The sequence below is a fragment of the Pristiophorus japonicus genome, chromosome 15 (assembly GCF_044704955.1).
Source record: "Pristiophorus japonicus isolate sPriJap1 chromosome 15, sPriJap1.hap1, whole genome shotgun sequence".
Lineage (NCBI taxonomy): Eukaryota > Metazoa > Chordata > Chondrichthyes > Pristiophoridae > Pristiophorus > Pristiophorus japonicus.
Genome location: NC_091991.1, coordinates 105,693,081 through 105,704,195, shown reverse-complemented (window position 1 = coordinate 105,704,195; position 11,115 = coordinate 105,693,081). Strand labels below are relative to the sequence as shown.

The 11,115-nt window shown below is 44.0% G+C and overlaps 1 protein-coding gene across 3 annotated transcripts in view; it reads right to left on the bottom strand.

Annotated features, from left to right (window-relative positions):
• Nucleotides 1–6,676: 6,676 nt before the first annotated feature.
• The window catches only part of LOC139280942 (platelet-derived growth factor subunit A-like), a 38,779-nt gene continuing 34,340 nt past the window's right edge, over nt 6,677–11,115 (bottom strand). For 2 of the 3 annotated variants that reach the window (XM_070900756.1, XM_070900755.1), the window contains exons 5-7: nt 10,713–10,836; nt 9,350–9,479; nt 6,677–7,540 (exon numbers count right to left, since the gene is read on the bottom strand). In XM_070900756.1, coding sequence (XP_070756857.1) covers nt 9,370–9,479; nt 10,713–10,836 — 234 coding nt within the window. In that variant the 3' untranslated portion in view covers nt 6,677–7,540; nt 9,350–9,369. The remainder of the gene's footprint in view (nt 7,541–9,349; nt 9,480–10,712; nt 10,837–11,115) is intronic. The other variant, XM_070900757.1, reaches the window with a different exon arrangement.

The following is an 11,115-nucleotide window of genomic DNA, read 5'->3' as shown; positions in this document are numbered from 1 at the left end:
GGCCAGGACACCGGGGATAACTCCCCAGCTCTTCTTCAAAATAGTGCCGCGGGATCTTTTTATGTCCACCGGAGAGAGCAGACGGGGCCTCGGTTTCATCCTTAAGACAGCACCTCCAACAGTGCAGCACTCCCTCAGTCTACACCAAAGGGTTGGGCTTTTTGTAATGGCTCCCATGGTTAAATAGCGGACTCAGTTATAAAGGAGGGCAAGCAACCATTGTAGAATTGGACCCCAACACGAGATTGTGCCTTTCATGAGAAGGGCAGAGAAAGGTTACTTAAAAAAATTTAAATTTTGGTATAAAATTCTGCCCCCCCCCCCTCCCCCCAGAGCCCATAACCACAAATCTGCACCTTCCCTGCCTGTGATTTTAATGGGATGGAATATCACTGGCAGATCGCAGTTTTGCGATATGTATTCCTGGCATTGTCCCCGAGGGGTACCGGGAATTTTCACCCTCTTTTGTCAGAGATGGGTTTACACAATTAGAGCCAGAGCTGATGATTTTTCATCTTTCAGCGGCACAATAGTAAACGCGCGCTCAAAATCTTGGTGTGTAACGGTATCCACCTCATGCCCACAGTAAAAGGTGCTGCGTGTAAATAACTTTCAAGCGGCAGCTTGTGATACTGCCCGCTCGCTGTGCTGTACTCAAGGACAGGGAGGGCAAACACTGACGGAGTATGCCTGTACACTGCACAGAGCACACAGCTCCAACTCCGCCTCTTGTGGGGAAATAAGGATGAAAACAGTTGTACTGCCAGCACTGACCTACCCGGATTTGGCTTGCTGCAAGTTTGTTAACTCTGGCACTGCCAGACTGGTTAACATTTCAGAGTGCTTCTCATCTGTTCCTGTGCCACAGTGAAGACTACTCCAAACAGTGGCAGCACAAGTTTGGGATTGGGTCAGCTATAGCTCAGTGGGCAGCACTCTCGCCTGAGTCAGAAGGTTGCGGGTTCATAGTTCCACTCCAGGCACTTGAGCACATGATCTAGGCTGACACACCAAAGTACTTCATTGGCTGTAAAGCGCTTTGGGACATTCGCAGGCTGTCAAAGGCTTTAAATAAATGTACATCTTTCTTTCCTACCAGCACGACAGGGAGATTGAATCCAAACTTCAAAATAAGTGACATAATGAAATTTTTTTAAACTGATAGAGGGGTTAGTTTCTTTTCAGTAAGGTATGAGGTTGATCTATGGGAGCTTAGTCCCAGAGCCACTGTAGATACGCCGTACATTAGAAGTAGGGGGATTACTTTGCAGAAGAGCCATGAATTTTGTACAGCACAAATTGCAGCAGCTGCTAGCACTTAAGAGCTACCACAGCTATCTGGGGAGGCACGTTCCTGCATGTTCTGACTCTGCCTCTGTACAACCTGAAACTGTCAGAAGTGATGGGTCTTCAACAGAGAAGCAGGTTTCAACTCTCAGCGCCTTACACACAATGACCTCGGCTTGCCGTGTGATTGGACGGATTCCTGGAGGTTTGTCAAATGACATCCTACCTCCAAACGCCCCATTGGTTGCCCAACACATCCATCCGCCTGCCCACTGCAAAAACTTGCCAATCAGCCTTTTTTCCTCATCTCCAATAATTTTCTAACTAATAATCAAAAGCGTTCAAAGAATGTTTTTTAAAATTCCCCAATGATGTTACTCCCAGATGTTGCTCACGATAGTGTCCTGGGGATTAATCTTTATTCATGGAGAGCACTGGGCAATCCAGGAGGCTGCCGACCCTACAACGACCTGACTGTGATGATAATTTCTATTTTAGCTTAAAGTTAAAACATATATCCTCTTGCAAATAAAAACCACTGTGTATCTTAGCGTAAGGACTGAATGATGGGATTGAACTTCACCGCAGTTAATAGTCAATGCACTGTGCCATATCCAGGTACAGAAATAAAATAAAGTAATTACATTCAGTTCAAAGCAGAAGGCAAATTAAGGGGACTGTATGTTCAAAGTACATATAAAAATTACATTGGCATATTCGCCTCCACTTTCAAGTAGACAAGAATATGAAGTGGGAACACACACTTTAAAATTAGCACGGCTAGGAAAACATGTTCCATATATATCATCAACATAAAAATATCCGTACCGACCGGGTACATGAGGTTTGGATGAAGGCCATTCGGCCTGTTTGATCTTGTCCTTCCAGAATATCAATCCCACCATATTCCCATTACATCATTACAGTCCCCATGCCAAATCCGTTGATGTCCAGCTGAATTCTACTGTGAGAATTATCACTGGTACGCTTTTATCGACACCAACACATTGGCTGCCCATGCTTGCAAACATCGCACCACCACACCTACGCCATGAATACGCATTTTCCAGAGAATACAACCGCTGCACCAGCAGAGACATGCCATCTAGACCAACCTACCACCAACCCGTCTCAAATCAGTAAGGCCATTCAACGATCTCCCCATAGCCTTGATGACTGATGGCGAAATGCTTGGATGAACTGCGACATACAGAATGGATTCCTTATAGAGGACCCCACGGTACAACCTGAAGGATCAAACCTTCCTCACAAACAGTGGACAACCATCAACTGTCTCAGAACTGGTCACGGTCGATGCTGCCACCTTCTCCATAGGTTGAAGATTAAAGCATCCCTATCATGTGACTGTGGAGCTCCCAATCAGACCCTGGAGCACATCAATGAACACTGCCCTCAATGGGAATTCGCAGGCAGCCTACAAGATATCCACGCTGTTACACCGGAAGCTTTGGCTCTGGATATCTGACTTAGATATTGACATTTGATTTGCTTTGCTTACCGTACGAAAGACGATTACAGCATTTAACTGTTCCTTAAATGAGTTGTGTCTCAACTACCATACTTGCATTTGCTCATCACCATGTGAAGAAACACTACCCGATTCCTGTCCTAACCGTACCTCACACAATCCTGAATCTATGCCTGGGTGTCCTGGTGCCTTGGTGTGTTTGCAAGAATTGATCCAGGTTTGCTTTCTCTACCCCATTCAAACTATCTGAAATGCTTCAGTTTTCAAAGCTGCCCGTTTCACCAATAGTGTGTCTCCCAGGCTGGCGCAAAGTTCTACTCTCATTAAAATGCTTTGAGCTGCTCCAAGGCACAGGTAACATCTTACCATCAGTGACAGCACTAGAGTAGTTTACACGGAATGTACAGCACAGAAACAGGCCATTCGGCCCAACAAGTCTATGCCACTATTTATGCTCCACACGAGCCTCCTCCTATCCCTCTTTATGTGTTTATCCAGCTTCCCCTTAAATGCATCGCCACTATTCACCTCAACCACTCCCTGTGGCAGCGAGTTCCACATTCTCACCACTCTCTGGGTAAAGAAGTTGCTCCTGAACTCTTCACTGGATTTCTTAGTGACCATCTTATAGTTTTGCCCCCCCACCCCACCCCACCCACAAGTGGAAAAACTTTGGAAAGGAGAACTAACATAGCGGGAGCTTCCTTTACATTTTTTCTTAAAACAGAAATTGTTATAAATAATTCTGGAACTTTTTTTGGGAAGGGTTACTTTAAACAAAGTGGGGGGGCCGGGGGGGTTCAGCTGATCGCCTGCTGCAACTTCGACAGAAGCCTAGACCAATGGCGCTTCTCCAGGTTTCTGCAGATTTCCCATTGGACGGACGATGGGGAGAAGCCCTGGGGAAGCTCAATCCCAGAGTACTTTGCTACACAGCAGCAGAAATATCCACACACATTGAAACTAAATGAATATATTTTTCCAAGTTTTTTGAAAAGTAGACATGCAATGTACCCTCTCAGAAGGTTGTGGGTTCAAGTCCCACTCCTGAGATTGGAGCACAAAATCCAGGCCGACACTCCAGTGCGGTACTGAGGGAGCGCTGCACTGTCGGAGGTGCCGTGTTTCAGATGAGACGTTAAACCGAGGCCCCGTCTGCTCTCTCGGATGGACATAAACGATCCCATGGCACTATTTCAAAGAAGAGCAGGGGAGTTCTCCTCAGTGTCTTAGACAGTATTTATCCCTCAATCAACATCAATAAAAACAGAACAATTGGTCATTATCGCATTGCCGTTTGTGGGAGCTTGCTGTGCACAAATTGGCTGTTGCGTTTCCTACATTACAACAATGACTACACTTCAAAGTACTTAATTGGCTGTAAAGCACTTTGGGACATCCGGAGGTCATGAAAGATGCTGTATAAATGCAAGTCTTTCTTTTCTTTATGATCACATTTCATAGTTATTGAAGATTAAAACGGCAATTTCAAAAGAAACATTCCCGATGTCTCCTGAACTTTATGAAGTGTCAGAGCCGTGCACACCACGTGATCTGGGGTTCAACACCCTGTCCATGTTATGTTCGCCCATTTCAACTAGAGCCGCATTAGGGAGCTTAAAATGAGAGATAGAATGTGAAATCAACCACTGCTGACAGCTATCGAGCTACCCATGCTGGAAGTGTGCACATGCAGATGTTGGGCAAGGGCAGAATTGGGCTTTGCTGCGATGCAGCATACCGTCCAATAGCCCATTGCGATTTCCCTCTGTCAAGGCCTACCCACAAATAATGGCCATCTAGGTGAGGTACGCAAGGGTGCCGTGGGACTCCACCCCAGCAGGGATGTACCGGTTTCAGGAAAGGCAGAGAACATGCAGGGTAAATTGAACCTTTAGGGTCCCTGATGCTTGGAAACATTGAGTAAAAAATGAGTATTTTCTATCGGATCAAAACTCATGAAAAGTAAAGGATTCGATACTGTTCGTACTATGCCATCATGCAATGATATATTAAAACTGCAGAAAATAATTTAACTAAAAGCAAATTTAGTCCAAAGAAGCAATCAATTGTATGATCAGTATAGGATTTTTCTCTGCAGAGTAAAAGTATATTTCATAAACAGAAATCATTGTGAGACCTTGCAACTGGTTAAAACAAATGCAGTTCAAAGTTCAGCAGAGATAAATGGTAAAATATGCAACAATTATTAACTACTTAAGGTTCTGCTGGGTTACAGTGCCCGAGGCACCACCTGCCTCCAATACCTCATCAAAGTCCAATTATTTTTGAATTCTCGAGATGTGGATATCTCTGGCAAGACAGCATTTATTGTCCATCCCTTGTTGCCGAGAAGGTGATAGTCATATCAAAAAGGTGCACCGAGAGTCTCACTCGGCCACTTCAGAGAACAGTTGGCGTGGGACTGGAGTCACCTATAGGCCCAGACCGGGTAAAGGTGGCAGGTTCCCTTCCCTGAAGGACATGAGTGAACCATGAGTGTATTTTTACAAATATCCGCCAGCTTCATTGTCGCTTTTACCAGTTCTTTTCCTTCCAGATTTTTAGAATCGAATTCAAATTCTCACATACTGCCATGGTGGGATTTGAACTCACATTTTCTGGATTACTAGTCCATGAACATAACCACTACACGACCGTATCCACATTGTGTGCGTGTGCCCGGGAATACAGCCATGCTGTTTAACAGGGGGGGGGGGGGGGAAGGGTATCAAAGCCAAGTTCTACCCTGTGCTTGTTCTGTGTCACAATCACCCAATTTCCACAGTGGGAGATGAGTCACCAAGTAGCAGGAGTCGAGGTCGATTCGCCCCTGAAAAACCTAGACACAGTGGTAGATTGCCACAACCATCATCATAGGCAGTCCCTCGAAACAAGGATGACTTGCTTCCACGCCGAAAACGGATGAGTTCACAGGTGTTTCAATGATATTCTGGATCCCGAACTACATCCTGAAGGGTGGAAGATGCCTGTGCGTGGATTTTTTAATATGTGGTGGCCGTTGCACACCAGCCACCACACGGGCTCGACAGAGCTCGGTCTTGGTCCAGTGGCAATGATTAAGCAAGACGACTGGAGACCAGCTCTGCTGCACAGACCTAGTGTGCACATATTGCAGACTGGGCTAGCTCGTGCTGCCCCTCTCCTGGGCCTGAACTCACGCCTCTCCTGGGCCCCGATCACATCCCTCTACGAATTCTCCGCTCCTGCTGTACCTGCCCACACTGCAGTCAGCCGTCGCCCTCCTGCAGCAGCACGCACTGCTCCCTCTAATGGCTCCGGCCTGCTGATGGTCTTGCAGGCTGGGACCGTACCAATTTCTGAACCTCACTATTGCTGCAGTCGATAACAGAGCACAGATCGGGATTGGGGGTTGAAGCTGGGGCCTTCCCGCTCTGTATGGCTCAGTATCTGGCAGTGTGCCTATTAAGCCATCAGAAAACTTGTGCGCAAGGATAAATTCTAGAGCACAGCTCAAAGAGAGGGCTTCATGGAAGTTCCCATTAATCAACGACCAACATATATTATTGTTAAATCACATCACTAACTAGTAGACGTCACTTTCTTGAGTATATTCAGGAGTTTAATTATTGTTGTGACCACATATTTTTTTTTTTAAATCAGGTTTTCTTGTAGAGTTTGCTGTCCATATTGTTATCGTGTTCAATGCAACAGATACTCTTGACCATTTCACAGTCACACATGTGAAATAAGTAAGTTAGAAAATACTTTTTTTTTAAATGAAAATCGTAAAATGTCGTATTACTGACGGGCAAAAAACAAAACCGACATTTTCGGACTGTACAGGACCAGAAATAACTGTTACTTTCCTGTTTTTTTGTATCATTTATTAATGCAAAATAATTTTACTTGAAATGCTTTAAATTAGAAAGAAGGAGGAGGGGGGAAAAAGGACAATATTGAACCAAAAAGACTTTTGGGGGAATCATTTTTTTTGCACCAATGCAATTTTCTGAACAGCTTGGGTTAAAGATCATATTCTTCCAGTAAAATAAATCAACAATGTGCTGCAAAGTCGGACCTGCAGTCTCCTAAATGCAATAAAATATACAAGTAGTCCAACTGAATAATAAAACATTAAAAAGAGTACAGTAGAAGCAAGCTTAATATACACCCAATGGTGCGATGATAATCTCTGAACATCCATCGTCCAGGCTCCCCCACCTGACCCCCCGGAAGGAACTGCGTCGTTCATAGAAACAACACCGTGCAAGGTCGCTCCACAGTCTCGCGGATAAACTCTGGAAAAGAAAGTACCAGCGGGGGCCTCTCGGATGGTCCGTGCCTCTCCTTTGTTTAAGTTCCTCTGAGGCCTTAGGGAGACACGGCCTATTAATAAACAGCACCATTTTAAAAGTTCTTCATTATATATCCTCCATTTACTTGGAACCATGTCTTTCCAGCAGCATTTCAGGCATTCTTCCCATTCGTTCCAATGCCTTTTTAAAAAACATTTTTTTATATGAATATATAAAAAAAAACAAGATGCCTCCCATCCGTTCACCGAGCAGTCCCATTCCACCCTGTTCCTCTTTATTGCCTCGGAGTTAAGTCAGTCTTTTTGTCCATTTTCAATTTGCTGGGAAAACAGTTTTGAGGGCAAAGGGAAATAACAGTCAAAAAAAAGCACCTTTGGCATATAGGTTTCTGGCATGCAACGAAAGAGACGTATGTCCATGCCCTCCATTGCAAGTCCTTGCGTAGCTTATTTTCACCTCACATCTGCAAGAGAAGAAATATTAAAAATGAATGTCAAATCCAACACTGCATTTCCATTAAAGGACAAGCCACCAAAACGGTTTATAACACAGGCTAGTGTGCATCGTGGTCTACTGCAAGCAAAGCCACTTCTTGGTGTCAAAGTCTGTGCTGCTGTTTTTTTGGCAAGTCACCCAGACCACATGTGTAAGCTCTGTGGAGAGGAATTCTGTGATTGCGGACATAACAATAAGCGACAACAGATCATGCCGTGTGCTTCAACCACTGGTTTAAGAAAAAATATATAATTAATTAGTTAACTTCTTTCATCTGCAATCAAACTTCCGTAAATGTTGAAGGATTGCACAGCTATATGTTGTTTGGACTGCATGCACACAAATATTAAGATTAAGGAAATCTAGTGTGTAATTGTTACCCCTCCATCTAATTCCCCCCCGTCGCCTCAGGGGTGATTCATGCTGGGGTACAGTTCGACAGGCACTGGCTGCCCACCAGTCACTCACCAAAGGGCTCGCTGTTCAGCTGACCCCAATTCTGTCCCTGCCCAATGTCTGAATATGTACTTTCCAGCGGAAGCCTCTGCAATGTGATCAGGGGACAGAATCCTGCCCGTTTCCTCTCCCCCCTGCTGAAGGGCACCGAGAGAAGTTGTAGCATCTCCATTATCACCTGCGCTGAGACCCACTCATGCAGCACAGACCCAGGATAACTTGGGGGGAAATACAGGGAGATGCAGCTTAATGCCAGAGGCATTTATTGGGGTAAAAAGGCAATTGGTGACAATCAGAAATAACATGCTGCCAATAGTTCTGGGCTCCAATAAGTCAATGTTCTGGGAAAGGATTGGTTCAAAGGACAATGCCCCTTGTTCAATGATGCAATTGATGGAAGGAAAACTGCAGCACTACAGTGCACAGAGACAAGATTTATTTTAAACCGAGCAGCCAATTATCAGGCTCAGCACTAACTGGGCCTTGGTAATCAGCACCTCAGCAACTGAACATTCCCAACCCACGCTCGTCACTTCTGCATATGGATCGCTCAGCAGCTTTCCCAAAGCCCCTGTGGGTAAAGGCACAGCTCAGCAGATTAAGTCACATAGACCCCTACATTCCGGGTCTGCGCTGAGTTTAGGCAGGTTAGCAAGGGCATTACAACTGGCCCAATGCTCCTGGGCAAGAGAGAGGGGCAAAGGAGCCCAGGTTCCCACTCGTGACTGCTATCCAGTGCCCCCATTACAAAGTGTAAGCCCATGAGAACAGATTCCAGCTTGGCTGTGTTGCCCTCCAGCACATATTGTTTGCATTTACATCGTGGGCAAGATACCCAAGAGTGGAACCATGTATACGCACGTCAAGGGTGGGAGGGGTGAAACCCTACTTACCGAGTTAAAAGGAGTTCATGAACAGACATTGTAATACTATGAAAAATCTACTGCAATTGTCATCTCACACAAAATCAATTTGCACAGGACAAGTCATTGAAATTCACACCAGAGACCAAGCATTGAAGGATCAGCGACAGTACAGGAAAGGGAGCCAGGCGAGGATTGTGCAGGTACATGCCCTTCAAATCAGTGAAGGAAAAGATAAGCAGTGAAGGTTTGAAACATCCAGCAGTGATCAGCTTCAGGGACAGATACCTTCCCATGGGCACAATCAGTCGAGCCAATCAAAAATAATTTCTACCCACTCTCAAGGTGAGATATGCAAGGATCTGGAAGGTGATTGTGTTAAATATAGCGTCTGATTATTAATTTTCTCTTATGCTGAATGCTGGCCGATATTGGTTAGCCAGCACAGCGAGTCCTACCTGAATGGGTCCCACAGCTTTTATGTTGGCAACACATCCTTGTCAGGTGCCAGTATTAACTTTTTACGCTTCCGTTTTTTAATTTTTTCACTATTTCTTCCTTTAAAGCGCTTTGGGCTGGTGAAACGCCCTAAGAAAATTACTCGTGTTGGAATTTATACAGATATCGGCAAGTACTGGAGCTGTTTCTAGCCAATAACGGATCACAATCTTACTAAATCAGCAGCTCTATAATACTTCACTGACCACCAATAAACAGGGTTAGCACCTTTTGCTAAGTCCAAACCCGATGAAGGGGCATGGAGGTTGAGTCTTGCTGGAATGACTCTTCCCTCCAAAGAGAGAATTCTGAACACGGGGATTATACAGTCATTCAGAACACGGGGATTATACAGTCATTCTGAACACGGGGATTATACAGTCATTCAGAACACGGGGATTATACAGTCATTCAGAGTTGCTTAATTCAAGTTACAAAAGTTCAATTTTTTTAATAAGTATTCTAACTTTCCTGTTTTATTAAAATTACTCAACTAAAATTACTGGATAATTGAAATTTTTTTTTACTCAAATAAGATTTTGAATTACCAGTAGTCTTAGACCTTGTTGAAGAACCTTAGAGTTGGTTGAAAGCAAATCCACAACATAAAAATTCAGAGTTGGGAGAATGTGGAATACACTGACCCAGAGGTCATCGGTGCAGCATCACATGGGAATAAGGATATTAAAGTAAATGGAGAGAAAGCAGGGAACTGGGATTAAAGAGATGGGGAAATGGCCAACAAAGGTCTCAACTGGTCGTAGGGCCTACTCCTGTCCCCACATCAGCTTCTGATGATAAGGAAGCTAATTCTTCAACATTAACGTGTTTATATAGACTTCCTATTTCAACAAAGACATCGATCCCATTTACTTTGGCCTCCATTAAAATCTTGGACCGAGGGCTTTCATACAAGTATGGTAAGTATTGCTATCGATATCGCACGGCACGATTTCAACCCCAAGGTGTTTGCTTTTTACACCCACCTTGTTCGCTAAGATTACCAAAACAGGGAAAATATCTAACTCTACCTTTTAAAAATCAAGACGTGGTGCCTGGTTTACAATTTAGAAATTGCAGGGCAGCTGTTAAAAACTAGGCGATCTGGTCTGAAACCAGTGGTGGCAACCCTAGCAACACGTAATGTGAAACTTTACAATATGTATATATAGCACCCGTGACTGCTGCAGGAACTGCAAGTGATCTTTTAATACTGTCAGATGTTTTTTTTTTAAAAACACCAAAATAAACTTTTTAATAAGCTAAACTTTTTAACAACACTAAACACAGATAAACAGAAGCATTTTAGACGCAGTGAAGTACCTTCATGTTCTCTGTACTCTGAATTAGACTGTAGTAGCGTGCATGAACACTCCAGGTGCTCCTCTAACCTCACTATCACCTCCTTTAATCTGGGTTTGCGCCTTATATACTCCACTTTTGCCACCTGCAAGTCAACAGAAAGGAGGTTAACAGTTTTATCCTGTCATTGTTGCTCTATAAACTGATAATAAACTCATTTCATTGGGAATTAAACATATTTACATCATTCACTGTTATGAATTCATCATTTCCAAAGCAATAATTTAATCTAAATTGACACTGTATGTAATGTACAATATATTTCAAAACAAAACAAAACTGCAGTGTTTCCATGGGTATCCAGTGGGGAGATAAATACAACATGGGATTAAGAGTTGTCGAGAACTAATGAAGCAAATGCGAC